This window comes from Thamnophis elegans, chromosome 8 (assembly GCF_009769535.1).
Source record: "Thamnophis elegans isolate rThaEle1 chromosome 8, rThaEle1.pri, whole genome shotgun sequence".
NCBI lineage: Eukaryota > Metazoa > Chordata > Lepidosauria > Squamata > Colubridae > Thamnophis > Thamnophis elegans.
Window position 1 is genome coordinate 49049889 of NC_045548.1, and position 26072 is coordinate 49075960.

Here is a 26072-nt window from a genome sequence, read left to right on the forward strand (position 1 = left end):
CCCGCCTCAACACAACAATCATAAAGATTCCGAGTAAGAGGCTTAGGCTGTGTCTGGAATAGAGCGGAAATTCACCAAATGTCCTAGGGGGAAACTCTCGGGTTGAACAAAATCCGACTCCTTCGTTCCGCTGCGGTGCGGTGCTTTTGACATTCGGCTTCTTTCTTCATGGTCTAGTAGTACCGTAGTTGCCGTGCTCTCGCCGAGTGTGGTTACGAGATGCACGTTTGGGAACTCAGTTAAAATCTAGGATGATATAGCAGGTGCTCCTTCTCAGCAAACCCAGGAATTAGGAGGGAGAGTGGGAATCTCAGCTGGGACAGATAATTCTCAAATCTTTTTTTTTATTTGTATACATTTTCCAAGGCTGTGAACATATCCGGCAAACCTTCCTTACTATTTTCCACATAGCAATTCGCGAGGCGGATTGGGCTGAGCGAATGTGACTGGCTCAAAACCATCCAACCGGCTTTCATGATTAAGGCAGGACATGAACTCACTTTCTAGCTTTTGTGCCTTAATCACTAGGCTATTCATGATCTTGAAAGTGTCACTTCAATAGTAAGTGGTCTAATAAATCAATATTTATTTCATCATCATTGGACCACTTAGGACATTATAAGTGAATTTGATTTTTTTCTCCAAATTCCCTGCCTTCTGGCTCCATCTGTTCCATCATTTCTCAAATAAATATCAGTAAATGTCAGTCTTCCACTCAACTTTTTAACATGTTCATGAAGTTTTCTCAGAAATATCCAGAACAAAGATATGGTTGATAACTATGCTGTAAAACTGAAAGCTCAAAATACTGCACATGTAATCAACATTCTGTTGCTTGATAATTCAAAGTAACCAAATCAATTGTGTAACTTATCAAAGTTTTTAAAGATATTCTGTTATATCAAATTCAGTTTTCATTTTTGTTCAACTACTGCCGCCTTGTGGTTTTTACTTGGAAGTTATTTATAGCAAGAATTGTTTTTTCAAAAATCTAAAATAATTGTTTTATTCCTGACAAATCGAACCACAAACTGGTCTAGTGGGTTCACAAATCCAGCTTTTATTGTGCGTTGGGAAATTCAATGAATTGGGTGGGGTAAATCTTAATTAAACATGGTTAAGCAGGTTATAGTAGTACACTAGTGACTGTTAGTACCTAAAGTATGTGGAGGAGAAATAAGCTTTTCAAAGGGGAGATCCTGGATTTATCACCTTTATCACCTAAAACCATTCAAGCCATCAATAAATTGGCAAAAGGACAAAATGTAATATTTATTTGCAAATCCATTCTTGGAATATCAAGTGTTTTGTGTTATCTATATTAATTATTGGGTATAACTGAAGGCTTGTACACCTATCCTAAAACAAATATACTTTCATTTATTCTCATATATTGTATGTTGTACCTTATGATGTTTCAGTATTAGGCTGCATCAAAATGTATCTCCATATGTACGGAAAACTAAATTTTATCTGTAATAAGAGTTATTTATCACTTGTGCTTTATAATCCAAAATTTTATTATGCTGCTTTGGAGACTCACCTGTGGTTATGACCACATGCAGACATAAAGCCGAAGATTATAAAAGATTTTACAATTTTATAATCCTATTTTGCTTCTTTAGGGTATTTTTACATGGCAGTTTTCATCTTGTTTTCCACTATCTGGTCTCTAACATACCAGTTGGAAGCCAATATTTATTTTACAAAAGTTCTAACTGCAATTGCAGTGCAGAATTTGTATGTGTGTGGAACAGCATATGAGTCCAAAGCACAGCAAGAATTCAGTACATATAACTACGGAAAAATTCAACTGAACAAGCTTGTTGTAAACAAAAACAAAATCGTACTATATGAAACTGACTGGAACAGTTAAGAAAGGATTCTCTTGTTAAAAAGACTTATACCCAGCACAACTTAGTACTGACGGAGCTGAGGAAAGGACAGTAGAATAGGAGATAAGGTGAAGCAAGAGAGAGACCAATAGAAAAGCAAGGTCCCTAAAAGCTACATGTACAAGAAACAAAAGCTTTGAGCTGATATATGAAAAATCAGAAAACTGCCAACTTAACTCTAAAACAAGTTGACATCATGACAACAAGCAATACACTGTGTGTTAAGAATTATAACTAAGTATTTTAGTTAGGGGGACATAACTAAGGCAGAATATCAGCAAATAGCCAGAGCCTGTAAAGATGAAGTGAGGAAAGCTAAGGCTCACAATGAAGTAAAAAATAACAAAAGGCTCACACAGAAGTAAAAAATAACAAAATAAAAACTTCTTCCAACATGTTAAAAACAAGAAAAACGTTAAGGAAACAATTGGTCCATTGCTGGGAGAAAGTGGCAAGAAGGTGACAAGCAACAGGGAGAAAGCAGAACTATTTAACTCATTTTTTGCATCTGTCTTTACACAAAGGGATAAAACAATCCAACTATCAAAAACAGCACCACAAAAATCAGATTAGGAACACAAGTTGAAATAGGGAAGAAAATGGTAAGTGAGCACCTGGCTACCCTAGACGAGTTCAAATCACCAGGACCAGTTGGATTACACCCCAGGGTTCTGAAGGAACTGACAGACGAGATCTCAGAACCACTGAACTATATCTTTCAGAGATCCTGGAGCTGGGGAACTGCCAGAGAACTGGAAAAGAGCTGATGTGACTCCCATCTTCAAAAAAGGGAAAAAAAATAGATCCAGGAAACTACAGACCTATTAGCTTGACCTCAGTACCAGGAAAGATTCTGGAAAAGATAATCAAGCAACAAATTAGAGAACACCTAGAAGTAAACAAAGTAATAGCCAAAGACCAACATGGGTTTGTCAAAAACAGATCATGCCATTCTTTGACAAAGTGACAAAATTAGTGGACCAGAGGAATGCCATCGAAATAGTTTACTTGGACTTCAGTAAGGCATTTGATAAGGTAGACCATAACCTACTACTAGATAAAGTAGAAGAATGTGGGTTAGACAGCATCACCACCAGATAGATTCATAACTGGGTGACCAACCGCACTCAATGTGTAGTCCTCAATGGAACTGCATCTACATGGAGGGAAGTATGCAGTGGAGTACCCCAAGGCTCTGTTTTAGGCCCAGTGCTCTTCAACATCTTCATAAATGATTTAGATGAGGGAATAAATGGGGAACTCATCAGATTTGCAGATGACACCAAACTGGCAGGAATAGCCAATACTCCAGAAGATAGGCTTAAGATACAGAAGGATCTTGACAAACTTGAACATTGGGCACCATCTAATAAAATGAAATTCAATGGTGAAAAGAGTAAGGTTCTACATTTAAGCAAGAAAAACGAAATGCACAGGTACAGTATAGGTGGTACCTTGCTCAACAGTAGTAACTGTGAGAGGGATCTTGGAGTCCTAGTGGACAACCATTTAAATATGAGCCAGCAGTATGCAGCAGCTGTCACAAAAGCCAACACAGGCTTTTAGGCTGCATAAACAGAGGGATAGAATCAAGATCACGTGAAGTGTTAATACCACTTTATAATGCCTTGGTAAGGCCACACCTGGAATACATCATTCAGTTTTGGTCACCATGATGTAGAAAAGATGTAGAGAGACTAGAAAGAGGGCAGAGAAGAGCAACAAAGATGATTAGGGGACTGGAGACTAAAACATATGAAGAACGGTTGCAGGAGCTGGGTATGTCTAGTTTAATGAAAAGAAGGACTAGTGGAGACATGCTAGCAGTGTTCTAATATCTCAGGGGTTGTTACAAAGAAGAGGGAGTCAAACTATTCTCCAAAGCACCTGAGGGTAGAACAAGAAGCAATGGGTGGAAACTAATCAAGGAGAGAAGCAACTTAGAACTGAGGAGAAATTTCCTGACAGTTAGAACAATTAATTAGTGGAACACCTTGCCTCCAGAAGTTGTGAATGCCCCAACACTGGAAGTCTTTAAGAAGATGTTGGAGAGCCATTTGTGTGAAACAGTCTAGGGTTTCCTGCCTAGGCAGGGGGTTGGACTAGAAGACCTCCAAGGTCCTTCCAACTCTGCTATTGTATTGTATTATATTTTAAAGGTAACTAATGTGCAACTGAATTCAAAGTAAATATGCATACAACTGAACTGTATGAAATATAGAACCATGTTGAAAACATTCAAGTAGCCTTTTGTGTTTGACAATACAATGCATTTTATTTGTATACGTAATCAAGTATTCAGATTAAATCTGAAATGCTACAGAAAGCTGTCAAATACAGCATAACTTGACTTATATGATGTGTAACCTTTTTGGTGCAGCTATAAAGACAAAGCCCAAGTTACAGTGTATCTTAAGGATGAGTTCTAGTTCAGTTTAAGCTTGGTGATTAAAAGTAGCAAAAACATATGCAAAACGTGTATTTTATAAGGTGCCAAAAATAAACATATAAAGATGGAGTACAATTTGCTTCTGTGAAATCAAATCTTTTTAGAACAAATTTAATTAATGTTTTATATATGAAATTGACCTATGATTGCAATATTTAAATATATTCTCAAGCTTCAACATGGGTTTTCAATTTAGATAGGCTCCTATTTCATTGAAGGCCTTTTCTTACAGATGCAAACTCCTAGAATCCACGTACATAAGTGTAAAAATTGTCCACAGCTTCAACCAATTATAATTGAGAGGAGGATGGAATATACTGTCCCATGATTTAAATTCACGAGGGAGGAATGAACATAACGCTTTTAATATCATGGAATGATTTGAAAGCACTGTGCTGTATTAGGCGTTTACATTTATCATCTGCTTCATGCCTATAAGCTCATTTTACTTCTGCAACTTTCAGTAAACAAAGTAAAACTGAAAACTGTAACCTCCAAGGAAAAATTGTGTCTCTGGCTGGGATCTGTCAAAAGAAATATTTTTGGGAGAACTTCAATAAATGACAGATGACATGCTTGGAAGCTACTCTTCTTCAGCTTTGAAAAGTTAAAAAAAAGTGATACAGTAGCCATTGCAAAACCCAAACCAATTTATTTGGCCAAAGAATATTAGTGAACGAGTAACAAGTTAGGAGTATCCACTTAATGGCTAGACAAAGACTTTCAAGGTTTGTCTGTGAAAGCAGACATGAGGTGATGGCTTATAATGTAAATGCCACATGTGCTTAATGTTCCAGCTCTGTTTATAATTTTTTGTAATGCAGTAACTTAGTGATTACCTAGACTGGAATTAAGCCTAATCCTCAAAATACATAAAAATTCCTGTCCTGCAGATTAACAAAGGCAAGTGTATTTTCCTATTTCAAAAATACTCTGAACCTCAAGAAACTATTAAATATTTGGAAAGCTAAGTGCTAAACAGAAGAACATACTGGAGGAGTCAACAGCAGAGGTGATGCACTTCAGCATTTGCTTGCAGCATCTGGCAGTGGACAGTACAAAGGTGAGGCAATCATTGAGTTTCCTCCTCTTCAGTCTGCTTTGGAGTAACTTCTGTGGCACTGGCGTTGGCAGCAGAATTCAAGACATCTCCAAAGTCAGCTCCAGCAGGCTTATTTCCCCCAACCTTGTACTAGAAGGGCAATTTGAAACTTTTATGAGGATAATCTCTGGATACTGTAAATAATTTATGTTTTATACCAGACTTTTTCATCTTTAGCTACTGCAACATCAATTCCCAGAATTCCTTAGCCAGCATGTAGATGACTATATATATTTAACAGTCATTTACCAATTTAAAGTAGAACATCGACTTAAGAAGAGTTTCCATAAAACTATAAAAACCCTCCTATCCAAAATACCCTTTTAGCATTTTCTGGGAAATATGGCATTTTAACAGTGGTAATTTGTGACACTGGACGACTAAAAATAAGACGTTTAATACTGAAGAGGGCAATTTTTCCATTGGAATATATTTACGCCCCATTTTATGTTATTTGCACAATTCTTAAATGTGCACCTAGGGAGCCTCAGAACTTTTTTACCCAAAAGCAATTCTAAAAAAAAAAAAAAATCCAGTTCTTCAAATCTGCTACAACTACATCACTCAGAATTCCTAGCAACATGTCTTTAGTTGGTTTTATGGGTAAAAGTATTTAGTACTTATTGTGTGGGTTTATAATTTCCAGAATCCTGACATCATATTATGTACTAATAAAGCTAAAATGTCACAAAGTGGAATAAAAGCACTTTCTACTACAGTACAATATTTCCAAAAGTATTCATGTTGAATCTACTTTGTTCTACTTTGAAGAAGAAAAGCCCCACTCGAATTGTGCGATTGTTGTGTTTTTTTTAACATGCTGTATTGTCTATTGTTTGTCTTCTCCCCCTCCCTCTTTTGAATTGTGAGCCGCCCTGAGTCCCCCCCCAGGGAAAAGGGCGGCATACAAATAAAGGCAAAACTAAACTAAACTAAACTAAACTCTTCTCTATTCAAGTTGCAATAGTGTTAAATATAAAATTCATTCCATGGTTGAGACAAATATAAGTGTTAAACTACCAGTATCTTGGTAAATCAATTCCTTGGTAACCAATTCCTTCTCCTTTAACAACACATTTTATTGTTAAATGTTACCTTTAAGTTTTCCACTTTTTCTTCAAATGACTTGAATGTTGGAGAATTTCTAATTTAAAAAAGAAAAAAAATGATTTTCAAGTTAGAAATATACATGCAATCTCAGTCAAAATAGGGGGAGCCTACAAACAAAAATAAGTAGTATTGCATAGTATTGAAGATATAATCTCTGATACTTTAAATTTAGTAAGCACCCTTCTTCTTCATCACAACCTGATTAGCGGTGAGGATTGTACTAATTTTTAAAAGGGTTATCACCCTCATTCTAGATTTGTTTACTGAATTCTATAGTTACATGAATTTTACTATGAATTAAGTTCAAAGCTGTACCTTTACAAATAGGTTTTCCCCTGCTAAACAAACTATTGATTACATTTTCAGTGTATTTCTTACTTTAAATACAGATGAGTGGCCAAGCAGCATATATATATAAATCTGATACTTTATATATATTTAATATCCTGGTGTAGCTGTAGCAACCAAAATGAGAGATATTTATATTCACATATAGCAAGTTTGGGCACTCTAGCAAATAACATATACTTTACCTCATAGCAGGCATACTAATTGAATGCTGTAGACAGCGTATACTAAATGGCAGCATTAAAAGAAAGGAAAATTTGTTATAAAGACCGATTACCATGTTCCAGAAGAGAACAGATATTTTTTGATAGAACCATAATGGTAGAATTTGTAAAAGAATACAGGAGTTTCAGGTGCCTTTATATGACTCATACTTTTTCCAAACCTTTTAAACATCTCATTTGAAAGAATAAATGCCTGCACTAAGAATATGATTCTATATAAAAGTATAGCATATACTATATAAATACTTTTTTCAAAGTATTGTAAATATTTATAGATATCCGAAGATTTCAAGAAAATAGCGTCAGAACAGATTATTCCCTGCATTGAAATAAAATAGAGTGGTTTTTTTTATTTGTGCCGGGAAATCAACTGGAAGATTCCACCTTTAATTTGACATATACATTTCGCTTTATCTAAATATTCTGTTATATTCAAGTTTTATTAATAACTGTCCTACTTTCAACCTGCAAATATATAACCTAATGTTAGGGAATGGAATTCAGAGCTATAGTCTATATAATATCAGTTTGTCAGGAGACATAAAAATCTTGCACTCCGGTGCAAAAGCATTTTTCTGCAAATCCTCATCAACTGTACAATAATTCAAAATCATATAACAATTTAATTCTAAGTGAGGGTGATTGGGAGTTTTCAAAATCCATGCAGGGGAGGTCATAACGTAACATACTAATTCTGAGAAAACCTTCTATTTTTATAGCCTGGATTGCCTAATTCAAATTTCAGATTATTTCCTTTTTGTTAATTTGTGCTTTAAGAAAAGCTTGAAGTAGAGAGTCCATGCAAATATATTTTTCTCAAGTCTCTGCTAGCCATCTCAGTGTAAATTGCAAAATTCCCAATCAATCAGGTATGAAAAAAGTTCTAATAAAAAACCAAAAGTATTTGATGGTGTTTTGTATTAGAATCAAAATTAAATCTATAGCAATCAAAATTACTTGAATCAACATTATATACACAATAAAAACAAAATTCCTAAGGCCTTTTACTGTCCTTCAATCGTTATTGTTGTTTTTATTATGCTTCACATCTATACGGCCACTAAAATTATTTTGAATGTATTACATCAGTAAAATCTTAATCAGTTGTTTAATTGCAAGTAAATAACACAGGAAAAGCAAAGAAAAGCCATTATACTGATGTCACCAGTAGAGCTCTGTTGCCTGACTGTTGGTGACAGTCTGCTGAAACATTTCAAAATGACAGCTGAGAAAGAAAGTGTTTGTATTCTTCTACAATCTAAAGAGATTCTGCAGCACAGACTGTATTAGCCTTTAAAAAAAATGGTACAATTAAGCTCCATTACAACAAAAATAACTGGGGAAACTGGTAGAAATAAATCATACTTCACATCTTCCAGCTTCTTTGTGATGGCTGAACCTACTGTTGAGAAAGCAGCAGACGCTTTCTGTCCAGCCTGAGTCAATGTTTCTGATGTCTTCTTATACCTAGATTGGAAAGTCAGTCAATTTATGTTATCACAGTTTTTCTACCCCCCCCCCCGAACTTAAAGGTTCAGGATGTAAATATTCAACTATTTCCCTTTCAGGATGTTTAAAATTAAGATGCACTGTACCCCACCCCCCACCCCCATGAAAAGCATAATAAAGTTCTTTAATGAACTAGAATTTCCAAGTGAATATCAGCTTTAGATTGAATTCTAAATGAAGCTTTCCTTTCATTTATTAAGATAAATTAAGGTTGCTGATCTGTTGCCAGGGTTTGCTATTGTATTTGATTTTTAAAAAGGAAACTACGTAAAAGAAAAGTCACATCTCTTTCGTCTTAGACAATGATTGGCCTTCAGCTACCAACATTTTTAAAAACTGAAGTCTTTCTTTAGTAGTAGTACTAGTAAATTGGGCAAGGATGTTGATATACTTATTAGGAGAATTCTAAATATTACCTGCCTCAAAATCATCTGCCATTCTACTTTAACTAATAAAATTGGCATGGCATAGATAGTACATACATATTAAACATGTGAAAGCTCTCCTAATAGAAGAAAAACCCACAAACAACTATATTCACACATCCTGCTAAACCATCATGTGTTTTGTCTACCTGTAATGTGTGAACCCTGGTTTTACAGTTATAAAGCATGGTCTATGATCTAACATTGTCCAAATTAGACTATAATGGCGTGCTTAATAACCATGTTTGTATACTAGAAAAAAGCAATAATCAGATATCCATGCAGAAAATTCAACTTCCCACTCGAGTAGATCCCTTTTAAAAAAAAAACCTACCTCCCTCCTTAGAACTTAAATTATAGATTTTTTCTGGACAATATCCAAAGAACTCAACAAATTAGAGTACTTTCACATCACTCTCAAATAGCAAGATAAACATACGCATTTGTTGAAGTTACATCTTGCCACCCTTTGGAAATATTTTGTTTCAGTTCCTGCAGTGAAGTGATGCCTAGTTTCCTCTTTATTTCAGCTAGATGCTTCTCTTTGGCAGCTAATACCTGTGACAAAGTCTGGATTTCTTCTTCTACCTAGGAGACAGAATCCACAAAGCAAAGCAACAAAAAGAATGTTACTAATAAGGACAATGCTCTATTTCACACAATTACTAGCATTTCTTTCAGAAAATTTGTGTGTATATTTTACCACAGATTTCAACATACACACTAGATAGAATGGAATCAAATACATTAGGCCAGTTCAAGAAGTATCTGGTATTCAACCTCTGTATTCTATTTCACAGGCAGTATCTACACTACGTTTCATAAATTTAAGCCAAAAAAACCCATTACGTATCATAAACTTTGTGCTTTATCAAATCTCAACTTTACTAAGAATCTACTACAATACTGTATATTTATTAATTAATTTATATAACTTCTATGCCAACAAGTGGCTGGGGGCAGAGAACAGTTTCAAGTAAAAAAGTAACTGCACCACAAATACAAAAATTAAAACGCATAGCAGCTGAGGAAAACATAATCAGCAACTTAACAGAGCAAGGAGGTGGGTCCTTTCACAGTCAAGGATCGAGGCCCGGGACAGGTCTTTAAGGCCTCACAAAAGGCTAGGAGGCTTTGGGCCATCCTAATCTCCAGTAGGAGACTTTTCCACAAGATCAGCATAATAGCAGAAAAAGCACATATTTAAGATCCACCCATGGGCATTTCTTAACCAATAGGATCCAAAGCATGCCCCCATCCTGTTGGCCCAGATTGGATGGGTAGACACAAGTAGGCAAGAGATGGTCTCTAATGTAACCCCTAACTATTTAGATAGAGATCCCAAAATGACCTTTAAATACTGTATGAGAGTTGTTGTTTTTTTACAGAAGAGCAGTCTGTATAGCTTGGGAGGTCATCATTACACATGGATTTTTTTAAATTCATAGGGAAGTGTTAGGTGACGACTTAGAATATTTTGAAGAGATGAAATGGGTGCCTTGAACCAAGCAGGGGTTTACGGCATTCATTTGCTTTCTTGCTCCATCAAATAAGAAATCAGCTTAACTTGTAAATTTCTGTTAATTAAGAAAGTTGAAATAGATACCTTTAAGCCTCCCATTTCATTCCAACCTGCCTGCACATGATTCCTTAACAACCATAACCTGAATTGTCATTGTACACTGAAGATCACATTTAATTTCATTGTACAAGGTGCAATGACAATAAAGTAAACTAAACTAAACCTGGGGTTAAATTTTAGATCCTCCCATTCTAATGACATCTCTAGGCATAATCCTTGCAGCCCTTCAGAAGGACAGAAAGTAGAAGTGTGGTTGTATTTAACTATGATTTCTTAAATCATAGTTAAATACAACATAGCTTTGCACAATCTGTTAACTCAATCATTTTATCCTTGCCAAATATAGGTGTATAAGTAAATGTTCCTAATTAGTGTTAAAGATTGCACAAAAAGTTATCATCCCAAATTAAATTTACCTTAGCAAGCTCTCTTCTAAGCTCTTCTTGTTCTTCTTCAGACAGAGCTTCTATATTAATTCCAGCAACTGCATCTTCTCCTTCAGGAATGGCTTCATTTTTCAGCAGACCTTTAAAAAGCCGATCAAAATTGTCAACCTGGCATCACATTACAAAGATGTTCCACAGTGAGGTAGAATGGAAGCCAATAGGACAGGCTAGGTATGAAAAAAGGACTGATGTACTGCAAGATGTGAAAAAAGCTAAGTATCAAATGTGAAGTTCAACTGACTAAAGCTCAATTTAGGGAAATTATAAAAAAAGTATAAGTCAGGGGGCAAAGAAACAAGGTTTTTTTTTCTAATTTAAGTGCCAAGTCAAGAATCAATTCCAATAAAAACCCAGACAGAAAACTTAGGTTTCAATAGCATATTTCTCATCATAAATAGCTGTGAGGACTAGAACACACTATTGATGCTTGCTCCCACCCCCACCCCCTCTTTAATAGTAAGCTGTACCAAGCAATTTTACTTAGCCACACTTTCTGATCCACATGACGTCAATGCCCTGTTCTCATTTAAAGTGAAAATTGAAAGTATGGCTGGACAGAACTTCCTAGCCCCACTGCTATAATTTTTGATTATGATCTGTAAACAAAGTATTGGACCACAAGTTTATGCTTCACTGAGGGCTCCCTATATCCAGGAGCCAATGCTATAAATGAACCTGAACCAGTTATTTTATAACTAAGAATATTACCGATTATTATATTGCAAAGCAATTACAACAGCAATAGCTCCAAACACAACCCGTTTCTTTTAGGTCAATGATAAGCAACTCTCCTATTGGTCTAACTATGACTCATGATGTCCTGATTTGCCAGTAGGCTGGAGCAGCTGTCACCCCTCTCACCCCAGTAACCTGATCATATTTTGAGTGGATGCCAATGCCCATTTTCCATTCTCAGTTATTTTTGATCTTATAGTCACTCCATAGAAATTTGACAACTCAGTCTTGGGGTGCTGTAGAGCTGCAGATGAGATGGCAAAGTCCTACATGCATTACAGCATATAATCTCCATTCACTGCTAGCAAATGTATTTATTTATAGGAAGTGGGGGGAGGGGAGGTGAAGCACCAAAAGTATGAATTCCTGTCGGGGATAATTGCTTCAGATGAAAAACCAAGGTGCCCTGCTTAAAAAGAGTTTAATAAACATTCCTGATAGTGACCTGCTTTGTTTAAGAGAAAAATAATTAAGTGACTTGTGTTATTTAGATTTTGGTTCTACTGTGTGGGCTTCACTCTCCAGTCTTATTGTCCTCCGAAGATTTCTCATTTCAGACTTTCAAAAAAAGCTAGCCCCTTTGGCCTTAAAAGTAGCACTGAACTTAAGAAGCAGAACTTGGAGAGATTCATGACACAGCGTATTGCAGTAACTGTCAACAATGAGTACATACTTACTTATCTCCAGACACAAGATACTGCAAAGAGTATGCCCATCCTCCTCTTCTCCCCATAACATACTCTTGTCACAGAAATTTCTTTCTACTGTTCTCATTTTACCGGAATGGCATTTAATGTAACAAAGCAATGAAGAAGTGACACACCAAGCTATTTGTTTCCAGACCTGAGTAAATTAATACCATGGCCATTTTATTAGAGTCCCTGTCTTTTGAAAAGTGTCAGAAATTACCTGCATGGCATGCCACCCATTTGCAGTAGGATTGAGTTTATGACCAAACTGAATCCTAGAGTATAGTTACATTGAATGAATGAATGAATGAATGACACAAACAAACAAACAAACAAAAATGAAAGAATTACAGGGTATGAGAAAAGATGCTTTTGCAGAAAGTGATCTACAATTGGAGTCTTTTTTAAGACTGGACATCCAAGAATTCCCTGGAATCATCTGAAACTATTGAAGAAAATACTTAAATATTAACAAAGAGCATAAAAACAACATTAAGACACCGTAATTCATACAGACCCCTTCATGGATTACTGCCATTGTGGCAAAGGGGCTTCTGTAGCTCAGAAGAGTGTAATGCTGGGAAAGATTGAGGGCAAAAGAAGAAGGGGACAATAGAGTGTATGGATGGAGTCACCAAAGTAGTCGATGTGAGCTTAAATGGACTCCAGAGAATGGTAGGAGCAGGAAGGCCTGAAGGAACATTGTCCATGGGGTCGCAATGGTCGGACACGACAGAACATTCCAACAATAGCAATTTAAAGTTTTTCTAGGTACGGATTAAGCAGGTGACTGATCCAGAAAATCTGTTCTTCCATGCCTGAAGGAGCTATGAAAAGATCATAAAGATAACACCACAAAAATAGCATACTATTTATTCCTTTATAGGGATACCTAGTCAAAATGTCTAAAGGTGATATACAAGGGATTAAAAACATCAGGTCGTTTTGTAAGTTAGAGGTCTGCATGTGCAGGATTCCCTATGAAATCTTAAAAAAATCTTTTCACTACATAGCAGACAGATATGAGACAATATTCTGGGGATGCTACAGCAAACTGAAAGCATACACTGAGTGACTTCTGGAATTCTCTCTAGTTCCTTTACAAGCATTAATCATAGGAGGCAACATTACTCTTAGTAAAGTAATATGCTATGTCTTTGAATGTGTACACTGAGAAACAAAAGATGAGCCACATGTGTTTGCTATTAAGTCATGTCATCAGAAACAGAAAGGTGTATTAGAATATAATTTTACAACATTCCAAGTTGAAATTCACAGGCTATTCCAGGGATGTATTAAGCGATTATTATTATTTTTTACCAAAATATTTCTCTTTGCAGTTTTTGGCTAGATTTACCTCATTTTCAAATTTAATTTTATCCTGTGATATCATGTGGTATTGATTTTGAAATTTTATCCTGCTTATGGATAGAAAGACTGAGTTCTAAGACACTTTATATGTTATATTAATTACAGAAAACTTAAATCTGACATCATTCACTTAGTGCAAACATGGAAAATTTAAGTTGCAATAGAAAGTATATAGATTTTTTCAGTAACTAAAAATAATGGGGTACTATTTATTAAGAATAATATGCAAATTCTTTATCATATGTAGCTGAAAAAAGTTGTAGTAGAATTTTCCAATCATAAATTCCTTTTCCTCTCACCATGAAGAAGAGTAGGAAGACAAAATATTATCAAACCTGACATGCTAATTTACTGCAAGTTGTCTGGAATATGCTTTTTATAATTAGTATTGATTTACTAAATTTGTTTGCTGCCCATCTCATTGCCAGGCAACTCTGGGCCGCTTACAACATTACTGCAATATTAGCAAACTCCTGCAAATTCATAATGAGTATTTTCCAATATTTAAAATTTACAAAAGTTTCACTCAATCCATTTAGAAATTAAAATGCCTACAAGTAGTAAGGATATATAAAATGTGGAGTGCTCCAGGGGTTGCTGAATTACTGCTCTGAGCATTCTGCACCATGGACCCCATTGTCTTAGACTATTTAAGCACTGTCACTGGGCAACATTAGAATGTTTGCTCCTGGTTTAGAAATGAATGCTAATTAATGTTTATTTAACACTGTTTATAAATGCTCCTATTGTATAATACTTTGAAATATCTAAAGCACAATTCACATCATTGTAAAGATTTAGGGGCAGGAGGCAGATGAAATAAACTGTGAATTTTGTCATGAACTATCAAATCTACGACTTCCTGCTCTGAAGTCAAATTATACCTCTAGGCTGTCAACTACTTTGAAGTTGTTGTAAACAGACAGGAAAATCAAATTATATACCTATCAGAAGGCCTCAAAATCACTTAGAAGAGTACTATTGCTTGTTAATCAAATATAGAGGCAAAAATTGGAAAATACAATGAATGATACCTGAACACTTTTATTAACAAAAAATTCTAAAATAATGGTGCAACTTGTTATTTGTTATCTAAATAGTATATTATGAATTTGCTATCTAAATAGTATGTTATGAATTTCCTGAACAGCTGCATCCATCATCTAAGATGAGTTTTATTTAATCCCTAAAAGAGAACTCAAATCTAATACATTTGGAATGCTAGTTTTCAATAATTACATTTTGGGTATACAGTCATTTCTATTTCCCATAAATCAGAAACCAACTGTTCTACAATCCTAAGAGACTCAAGGCAGGTTTAGAAGTTGCGTGACAATATCAAATATCAAGATTCCATTTCATTTATTCATGTTCTAAACTAGGCTTTCAATAGTTTCTATCTAAGCAGTAATATTCCTGTACACACTAAGATTACAGTACAAAAAAGGCTTGTTTCTAAATATTGAGAATCTTTTTACAGTATGAGTGTTTTCAGAACCTTATTAAATGCTAAAAGCAAGCTGAGCTGTTATCTCCTCTTACAATAGTACTCATTTTCAGAACATTACAGATATTAAAACACAAGAGAGTTACCAGAATTCTTCAGTACAGGAGATTCAGGAGGAGAGAAAGTCATGCTGGGCAGTAAATAAAGGTAGTTTTTATTAACTCCAGTGTCAAAATCAAAAGGAGATTTGTAATCTTCACAGAGATCCATATCTCGCCAGTCCATCACAGGGTTCTTCGAATGCATGAGCACTCGTTCTTTCCTGTACCTAGTGACACATCCATCTTTCTTACTCGCTTTGCACCACTGTGCCTTTGCCCTGAAGTATGTCTGAAGCTGATCTGATCATAAGATTTAGGCTGCCAGATTGAAATGTCAATGCAGAAATACTTCTTTATTGCATGGACTAATGTGGGCAGCAAACCAGAAATATCTGATTTACGCCCCCCTCAATAGACAAGAATGGTCTTTAGACATTAAATACATATGATCCTGGAAAGCCTTAGCCCTTGCTGGATTATACCAAGAATTTTTAGGTTTTTTTTTTTTAAATGTCAGCTGACTGCTGTTGCACCAGAATATCCTTAATCTTCTAGGACACAAAAGGATTACTAGACATAATCTATTCTATCAGCCATCTGTGTAAGACTTCATGCTTGATTAATGGAATAGAATTTTTTTCTCCCAAAAATACTAGCCATGTTTTGCAGCCATTATCCTTGCAAAAAAATAAAAGTTACATCTATTTCTTGCATTGTAGGAATGCATATTTAGCAGTTATACAAAAAAGAACTGCATTCTGTTTCCTAGTATCTCATATAAGCTTTGAAAAGTATTTGTTTCTTAGAACAAAATAAAGAAAATGCCTTTCTTAATTCACACCCTTACAACTTCCAGCATTAACTGGATATGAAGCTGTTACGTATTCTAAGTTTTAATAAATAGACTGAGATGAAAAAGATCCAAGGCCTCAGATGAAACTATCCAATGTGTTATCTCAGCTTCAATAATGTATTATCCTAAAAATTACAGTTTGGCTACAAAATCTGAAGACTTCATCCAAGACCTGGCAAATGGCATCTATGCATCGATGTAAGATTCTCATTTAAATTCTAAGGTAAAGTAATGAATTATTGAATGTTAAATATATGTGCAAGCATGAATGAGTAAACTTCTGCTTACAAATCTAGCTTGTTTCTCAAATCAGAAGAATAGGATTTGCTTCAAAATCCTGTTCTGTTTTTCAGTTGAATGCTTGATCAATTTGTTTTATCTGTTTGTCTGTCTGTCTGTCATCCTGGGTATCTTATGAATGCTGTTACTTCCCCAGATTCATTCAAGCCCTTTTATAAGGGCTTTTTCTGAAAACAGTAATTCTTCCTTGTTACTGGGAATCAGAGTAGTTTCTTCTCAAGTTTGTAATTCCAGTTCTTTGGATAGAGAACTGTTTAAAGAGAGACTATTTTATCACTAAAACCTGTTGCTATTATGCAAGTCTTACTTGTTGAAGTCAGGAGTTATGGAAAAAATATCATCTTCGCGGGGGAGGGCAGTTAAAAAAATTAATAATCCTTTTCAAGATTCATAACTAATAAAAGTTGATTTGGTTCCCTTTACTTGAAGTTACTGTGGGAAGCCCCCACCCTACCCCCAGAAGAATGAAATATTTTGGGAAATATTAAAAAAAGGCAGAATGGTGGGATTAGGAATCAGCCCCTCACCCAAGATCCAACACAGGATGAAAGCCATTAGACACAATAGGAATTGCCCAATACCCTTTCAGAACACAAGCCCCTTCCTTGAACAACCCCCAAAACAATTCAAACTTCAAAGTCACAGAAACCAATAAAGATCCATCCATTCATTCAACCAGTTGTTCAGCTGACCCAGAACTGCACACTATCGATGTGGTTCTGTTCAATAAACTTTCTTTCCAATCAGCCTCCATGTTGTTTCCATTGTCTTTCTCCCAGCTTGGAACTGAACTAGATGGATTTTCTTTTCAATATTATTAGTCTTTTTTTGTTGGTTTTTATAAAATGTTTTTAAGGTTTTTGTTTTTACAAACATATCAATGTGTGAAAAGTGTGGCACTTGGGTGTCATACATTCTAATACAAATAAAACTAATAGCATTAATCATAGTTATTACTTTCAGCCAACATATATTTCTAATAGCAATACATATTTATATAAAGTTGTGATCTATCATTATTCAATTATTCCATATTTTCTCTTATTATTGCTCTTATTTTATTATATAAAAGTGTATACACTAATATTCCCCTTTTCTCTTATTTCTATCTTTTATTCTAACTTTTAATCATGTTATCCTTTGTTAAAAAACATTTTCTTTCTATCCTACCTAACTTCTAATCACATCACTTACCTACACAAAAGAAGAAAGGAAAGAGAGAGGAAAAGACAAGCAAATCAAAACAACACCAAAAATGAATAATTATCTGTTCATAATCTCTTGTCCGCTTCAATACTTTAATTGCTATGCTTTTTTTCTTTTTGACTTGTCTCCCATATTCCTCTCTAAGATCTTTATCTCTTTCTACATCTGCTTCTTGGCTGTTCAATCTTGAGTATTTTTATTATTTTATTTTATTAAAGTCAATTATTGTACTTACATATTGAGTCAAATGTTATTAGCCACAAGTGGCAACTTGGGTTCATTAGATATTATTTCCTACAATCGAAATATAAGGATATCAAATCTAGTCTTCTAAAATCCAGGCATCTGCTAGATGGCAGCAAAGAGGATTAAAAGAGAATTCGAACTCATAGTCTCCTGTTTCTAGCCTGGTGCCTTAGTCACTAGATCAAATTGGTTCGCTATAGACACATTACAGTATCTGAATATATTTTCCAAAACCTCCATGGCTGCTCTATCAACTACTACTCTGCAACTTCTGTTTTGACTATAGGTAGTCCTTGACTTAAGACCCCAATTGGGCTCAAAATTTCCATTGTTAAGCAAGATAGCTGTTAAGTGAGTTTTGTCCCGTTTTATGATATTTCTTAGCAAAGTTAAGCATATCACTGCAGTTGTTAAAGTTAGTAACATGGTTGTTAAATGAATGTGGTTTCCCTATTGATTTTGCTTGTCAGAAGATTGCAAAAGGTGATCACATGGGAATGAAGATTTGAGAAAATCAGAACACACTGTCATTGAGAGGAGCTGTCAATGCAGATGCTCACTCTTTATAACCACAACCACTTTACACTTCTCCCAATTTGTACACCTGCAACAATGTCTTTTATTGTTATTATGGATGCATAATCAGCGGATGTTTAGACTGGCGGCATTTTAGATTAGATTAGATTAGATTAGAAGGTTTATTTATATGCCGCCCTTTTCCCTGGGGGGGACTCAGGGCGGCTCAAAATCCAAAGGAAGGGGGGAAAACAGACTTTTACATATAAGACAATACATAATTAAAACACAACATTCATACCATTCGGGCGGGTTACAATCTTTAGCCCCAGGCCTGACGGGATAGCCAGATTCTGAGGGCTGTGCGGAAGGTCTGGAGGGTGGTGAGGGTACGAATCTCCACGGGGAGATCGTTCCATTGGGTCGGAGCTACCACCGAGAAGGCTCTCCTCCGCGTGGTTGCCAGTCGGCATTGACCAGCGGATGGAACTCGGAGGAGGCCTAATCGATGAGATCTAATAGGTCGTGTGGAGGTGATTGGCAGTAGGCGGTCTCTTGATAGCCACCTATCAAGTGCTTCCCAAGAAACTGAGATAGACAGATATTGTTGTTTGATGGGATAATGGTATATACACAGCATGTAAACATTTTCAGATATTGACTGATGGTCAATTAAGAGTGTGCTAGAAATATAAGCTTATCAAAAGGAGAACTAATCAGGAAGCTACATGCTATGACAGTGTTGGTGAACTTTTTCGGTACCGAGTGCCGAAATGGGAGAGTCCACGTGGAAACTGGAAGAGCAGCCACCCAGTGTGCATGCACATGTCAGGAAGATGATCTTCCAATTTCCGGCATGCACATGAGCACTGGGCAGCTGGTCTTGTTCCACACATGCGTGCCAGAAACCAGAATTTAAAAGTTTTCAATATGTGAAAATAGAGCAGAGGCATGGAGAGGAAGTCACTTGTTTGCCTTATCCATATTACTATTGTGGGCTAAGCTGCCTACTTTTATCGGTTCTCGTTGCCCTTTCTCCCAAAATCATTTCCACATACCACTACATTAATCTAAAAGTTAGCACACAAAGAGACAAGAAAAGTGCACCCAAAGAATGATGCAACATTTCTGAAATATTAATGCTAAAAGTGTTATATGATTTTCCTCAAGTGTCTTCATATAAAAATTTGTGCAATTTTATTTGTAGAGTTGGCATAGCCGGAGAAAATATTTAATTCTGCTTGCAAGTATTCATTATGGCATTGTTCAAAATGAACACAATCTTTCTGAAATTTTTCCAATTTTTAGTGACAACTGTAGATCATCATTTTGGCTCAAAATGAATATATTGAATTAGGGAGTTAATTTTTACTAGGAAGAGAGATAGCCAAAAGTTTAGAGCCCAATGTGATGTCCTCAACATATATTAGACTTGAAATCTCATCCTAATTATTAAGTTCAACAAGCGTGGAGGACTGGATTTGAACACATCTATTAGAAATGTGGGCATTGGCTATATCCCTAGTATTTTGAAGCTACCAGAACATAACAATTTCTGGATTTCTTGATCATGAAGGCTAAAAGATGCATACACAATAGGAATGCTATGTTAAATATGCTATTTAACTTAATTCAGTAGGAAGGTTCAGTTTTATTTATTTATTTTGGAAATTTTATATTGCCAGCTTCTCATTCACGATACCTGGAGAAAAAGACTTTCACACAATATGGTCATTTTTAAAGTTCTTCATTGAAAATAAATAATAAATTATCAATGTCTTAATAAATTTTTTTTATTGTTACCTACTTCAATATATTTCTTTGCTTGGGATAGAAAAAGAATGGAACTCCTTTCTGTAAATTATTTTAGAGTACATATTTACATCATAATACAGGTAGTCCTCGACTTATAACCATAATTGGGCCCAAAGGTTCTGTTGCTAAGTGAGATAGTAAGTGAATTTTGCCCCTTTCTTGTCACAGTTGTTAATCACTACAGTCGTTTGGCAATATGGTTGTTAAATGAATCTAGCTTCCCCATTGACTTTACTTGTTAGAAGGTCGCAAAAGGTAATCATATAACCCCAGGACATTGTAGCTGTATAAATAAATACATGACGGTTGTCAAGCATCTGAATTTTGATCACATGATCATGGGGAATGCTGCAACGGTCATAAGTGTGAAAAATGGTCATAAATCATTTTTTCAGTGTTGTTGTAACTTCAAACAGTCACTAAACAAAGTGTTGTAAGTGGATGACTACCTGTATAAGTATATTCTCTCAAATCATTATGCACTGCAAAACAGATATCAGAAATAAAACATATGGTAGTTGTATCCATTATCTTAGAATCCTTAAAAAGAGTTTAAAAAGTCAAACCTCCAAGAAACCATGACCGGCACCAATTCAGGCCTTCTCCTTTAGGTGTATTAAGACCAAATCCATCCATGCTGGCTATAATTTCTATTAATGCTCCCAACAAATCTGGAGGGAATGTTTGATAAGATGATAGACCTTAGCATCAGGCATTTCCTGTTTACTCAAAATGCTATGTCCATATAGGATGTCCATATAGTTTCATAAATGAGGCAATACAACTCTTCTGTGCCATTCACCTATTCTTGGACTTTGACTATTTGCCCCACAAGCATGGCTAATAAACATCTCAAGTTATAGTCAAAAATTTTATGGAAGCTACTTTTGTGTATACTTGTGGTCCCATCCATAAGCAAACAAAAATTCAGTGCAAGTATAAGTGGGAAGTGTCCTGCAATAACCATTCTTAGCTGTACAATTGTAACAGGAAGTTTTAATCTGGGCTGTTAAGCAAGCTAATGAAATGTGACTTGTCTCATATATTGCTAAAGTCTGTTCCCTAAAAAATGCCCATAAACTAAGTGTTCATTGTCTAGCAAAACTTGTTCAAATATTCCCTAGAAAGTTTCCCACTTATAGCAATAGCACTTAGTCTTAGTCTTAGTCTTCACATCTATCTATCTAAGCAGTTTACAGAGTCAGCATATTGCCACCAACAATCTGGGTCCTCATTTTATCCATCTCGGAGGGATGGAAGGCTGAGTCAACCTTGAGCCAGTGAGACTCGAACTGCTGAACTGCTGGCAGCCTTCAGTCAACAGAAGTAGCCTGCAATATTGCATTCTAACCGCTGTGCCACCACTTATACTATTCTCAGTACTTTATATAATTTTTTGGAAAAGATAAGCTTCTGAAAGACTATTTTGAATGATAAGATTTGCTCTATTGTAAATTTGGAAAAACTATAGTACATTTTAGGAGCATATTCTGTCAGAATAATGCAGTGGTACAAGAGAAATTCATTCTCTTTGAAATTAAAATAAGCATTTATAGTAGTTTACTGTGATTGTTATCCCTTTCTCTTTAAACAACCTACTAAAAAGTAAGGTTTAGAAAGAAAAACCCAAATCCTGTTGTTTTTACACAAGCCCAGCTTGGAACCTTGTTTAACCTTAATCATAGTTAAATTCACAAACAGCATTTAACACGTCCAGCCTGTAAGCACATCTTCCAATCCTCTTCATAACATTGTTGTAAAGAATGATCATTCGAATTAAGAAACTAGTTTAAATTGCATGTTCACCATTTAAAACTAGTTAAAATATTTAATAGGGCTTAATAACAAAAAAAGTAAAAAAGCAAACATTAAAAACACATTATTTTAGATGAAAAAGGAATGGAAGGAACTGCTTTCCTCTTTGCATGAAAAATACTGAAAAAGGGTAATTTTAAAAAGTTGGTGTTTGTAGATTGCACAAATATTGAAATGACTCAATCTTGAGCACAGTGGTTACTATTCAGCCCCATTGTGTAATGGACATTACACATTTACACAAGACCTTTTTCCATGTTTCTTTTTCTCTTCTAGTCTACTCTTCCTCTGTGTCATCATTAATGTAGGGTCAATTTCCTTTGAGGTAAATATGGTATTAAAACAGCATAGAAGACAAAGACTTCAGGAAGCATTCTATGCTGAGGATTCTGTTAATAATAATAGCCTTCAGGTTATTAGTATAGTACATATTATGAGAAGTTGCAGATCAGCTAAATTATTACTAAAGTAAAAATTCCAAGTTGGCATGTGCAGTTTTCTTGGCAACAAAACATAAAAGATTTGCCAATCAATATTTATTATTATCTCATTAAACCAAACCAATTTCTTCAAGCTACAGATCTGAGATGCTATACAGATGGTCCTCAACTTGTGACTGTAATAGAACCTGCCCATTATGATCATGTCATAATAGTCATAAAGTGAGTCATCACATAACCAACCAATTTTTAGGCAGTGGTCATTTAGCAAATCACCATGATCATTAGGTGACTTTGAGAACCCAGGTTTTTGGCAAAAACATTGTAAATCGTGATCATGTGGCCACAGATTGCTGCAAATGGCCATAAATGTGAGGTGGATATCAAGTACCTGAAATGCAGTAATGTGACCATGAGCCCCCCATCAGGACCAAGTCATAACTATTTTCAGTATGTGTGTGTGTGGGGGGGGGGGTGTCTTTCAGCTCCAAGGAAGGAAGCAAGGGAAATCACTACTAAAAATCTTTGCCAAGAAAACCACAGAGACTAGTCCATGGAGTTGCCATTGAGTAAAAAACTAACTTGATGGCACATAGAAATCTAATAATAAATTAGTCATCAAAACAGCTACCACACATGCTGTTAAAAAAGTTCATGTATTAACATTAAGAACCAACCACTATCGATTTCCACAACACACAGAGCCATAAAGCAAGCAACCACATTTGAGGTTAACCTGCTGTGCAAATCCAATATGTGCAGTTAGATCATCATGCGAACTGTGGGTTATTCCAAGTCTTAAACAATAAACCATTATTTCCTTTCAGACGTCAAGGACCTAGCAAATCAGCTGTATTTTCAGCTGCACTTTCATACAGAGCTTCCGAGGCTCTGAAACAGAAATGATTCTATAGAATACTGGTATTAAAGGATGGATAATCCTTTATTTCAATTTATCCACATAGAGAAAGTGAGCATGGCAGTCTGTCTTACCCATACAAAGTGAACCTTTATCAGTTTTCTGCACTATATCTGAAAAAGGTAAGATACTTTATTTACTTAACATTTATATGGCTGCCTATCTCACTTGGTAACTTTATATGGCAATCAAATCCACAGCAACCACTAGATCTGAATGTAACATTTACATATTACTGTTGCTTTTCAGATATGTTACCTTACAATTTCTATAATCTTCCGGAGGGTTATCAGGACTATTGCACAATTTCATTCAATATGCTTAGTTTATGATTGAGAACAATCAGAATTCACTAAATCATGACAATTAATTTAATGTGTGGTCCTTTGGATTTTTTCCCCAAATATATGTTTTGGTTAATACTAAAAGATGGATTAAAGGTTCACTGTATATGCAGAAATGCACACCCATACACCTAATAATGTGCCAGGTGGAAGAAGCAACTCATATGGTGTCCTAATTCTAAGTATTCCTGGGTTCTCTTCCTCTTAAAAAAATCCTACAGAGTAAAAGCATTAATATTTCTTTTCATTTAGTAAACTGCTCCTGGAGCTGCTTTAGTAGCAATAAGTCCAGCTGCCTAATTTTATTCATTTTTCATTCATACAGGCAAGATTCTCTTTGGGAGAAAAAGGACTGTGGGTTTCCCCAGCTAAATCCAGTCTAAGTCACCTTATTAATCAGCTGACTGGCAAGTTTTCCAAGATCAGTTCAGATGAGAGAAAGGGACAGAAGCAATAGTAATCTCAGCTTCTTGCAAAGATGTTCATGCTGGTCTTTGGGCCCACTACCAAAAGACTCAAGTTTGCTGCAATCTGAAATTTGGCAGAAGCAATGGTAAGACCAACCCCACATATCAGGGTAGGTTTTACCTATCTTTGCACTTTCAGAAAACAATACTGTATGTGTGACACAAGACACAAAGGGTGGAAGAAACGGTATACAAAAATGGAAGGCTTCAGTGTTATTACCATATGCTGTGTGTACCAAAAGCTGAGGTAGCCTCAAAAAAGATACCCTGATAATAAATAGTAGGAAAAGGTCTATTGTACTAAGTCCTGGCGGTTGTAGGGCTGTGGCCACACCTCTGGCAATGTCCTCACCCTGTAGTAAGAAGGAAGACAGCTGTTCCTGTTCTGCCCCTGGAGCCTAAAGCTTTCCAAGGTGCAATTTCTAAATTCGGGTGGTGTTTTTTTCCCTTTTTTCTTTTTTGAAGGGAGCGTCTCTAAGTTTTGGACACCGCTTTCCGCCTACTTAACACCCGGGAGACCACGTTCTGGTAGCACCTCGTAAAAACCGGGCAGTTCCCACTTCCTGGATGCAACAAGCAAGAGGAAGAGGAGGTGCGGGAGCGAACCAAGGCACGGAGAGCTCGCAAAGCAAACACACCGCTGCTGGTCTCTCTGGGTGGGTCGCCAAAACTCGCAGTCCCGTAACTGCTGCCTTGTGCCGAGCTGTTCCTCGGGCTTCAGTCACAACGGCTTCGCCCCAAGGGCGGACCAGCTTAAGGGCCTCGGGCGAAAGAGGCACCCAACACGCGCCACGCCTCTCGCTCAGAAAGGCTGTTGAGAGCCCAAGGCCGGGGTCGCAGGGTGGGGAAGAGCAGGCGGCGGCGGCTTTCCGAGCTGCATGGTGGGAGCTGAGTTTCCTCTCGCCGAGGCAAACCCTTCCCCAAGTGTAACGCGGAGTGGCTACCCAAACCTTTCCAATGCGCACGGTGGTTTCCCCACGAAAGACCCTCTGCGGGAGCCCAAAGACAAGAGCAGGCGGGTTTGAACGGAAAGGAACGGCGACCAGGGGGAAAAAAATACCCCGTTCCCCTTACCTTGCTGGCAGCCGGCATTCGTCTCCGCGGCCATCCCCCCCGTCGGCCTCTCGCGGACTCTTCCTCCCTCCGGTGGCGCCCAAAACGGAGAGCGGCGACGTCGAGGCACCAACTGCAGCCTTCCACCCTGGGAGCCGCCCGCCAACACGCCCCACAGCGCCGCGCCGCTCTCGCCTTTCGCTTCGCCGCGCGCGAACCGCCCGCGCCTGTTATAGGGCGGATTCCCGTTGGCGTCCACGTCAGCCGGGGAGGCGGAAGAGCCACCTACCAGCCCCGCCTGAGCCCACGGTGGGAAGGTGTGCGCAGCGGCAGGTGAGGAAGCGGGAGAGCCCAGGTTAGAGTCTAAGGGAAAAATAGGCCGCGGGCATTGTTGACATCCGCTTTGAGAGGGCCTGACTCCTAACAGGGCTTGCCCTAGCAGGAGCAATTAAAAGTGGCGAAAGGCAGCGGGTGCAAGGACTCCGCCCCTATCAACAATACTAGAAGTAAAGGTGCTTGGAAAAAATGAACGTGTGAAACTACTTTTCAGTGCAAAACGTTGCTTCCTACTTATCCATGATTGGAGCTAAGAAGAGTTCCAGCGTAAACTGAATCTAGGCATCACTGCTTTAGTTTAGAAAGTAGCTGCTGGATATTTCCAACCA

General features: G+C 36.7%; 1 protein-coding gene across 1 annotated transcript; it reads right to left on the reverse strand.

The window, feature by feature from the left end:
• Nucleotides 1-4148: 4148 nt before the first annotated feature.
• On the reverse strand, nucleotides 4149-25614 carry TPD52 (tumor protein D52). Its single transcript, XM_032222469.1, has 6 exons — nucleotides 25429-25614; nucleotides 11061-11170; nucleotides 9502-9650; nucleotides 8494-8595; nucleotides 6542-6590; nucleotides 4149-5536 (listed from the first exon to the last, which is right to left on the reverse strand). Exons 1-6 carry the CDS (start codon nucleotides 25460-25462, stop codon nucleotides 5417-5419), a joined length of 564 nt encoding a protein of 187 aa, XP_032078360.1. The 5' UTR covers nucleotides 25463-25614; the 3' UTR covers nucleotides 4149-5416.
• Nucleotides 25615-26072: the final 458 nt, after the last annotated feature.

Bases quoted from the DNA above. Each gene is read 5' to 3' on its own strand.
- TPD52 (XM_032222469.1), bottom strand. From the start codon at position 25,462: ATGGCCGCGGAGACGAATGCCGGCTGCCAGCAAG. The intron at 9,651-11,060 runs GTAAATTTAATT...TCTGTCTCCTAG, and splicing joins TTAGAAGAGAGCTTGCTAAG to GTAGAAGAAGAAATCCAGAC. The intron at 8,596-9,501 runs GTATGTTTATCT...TTTCCAATCTAG, and splicing joins GATGTAACTTCAACAAATGC to GTATAAGAAGACATCAGAAA.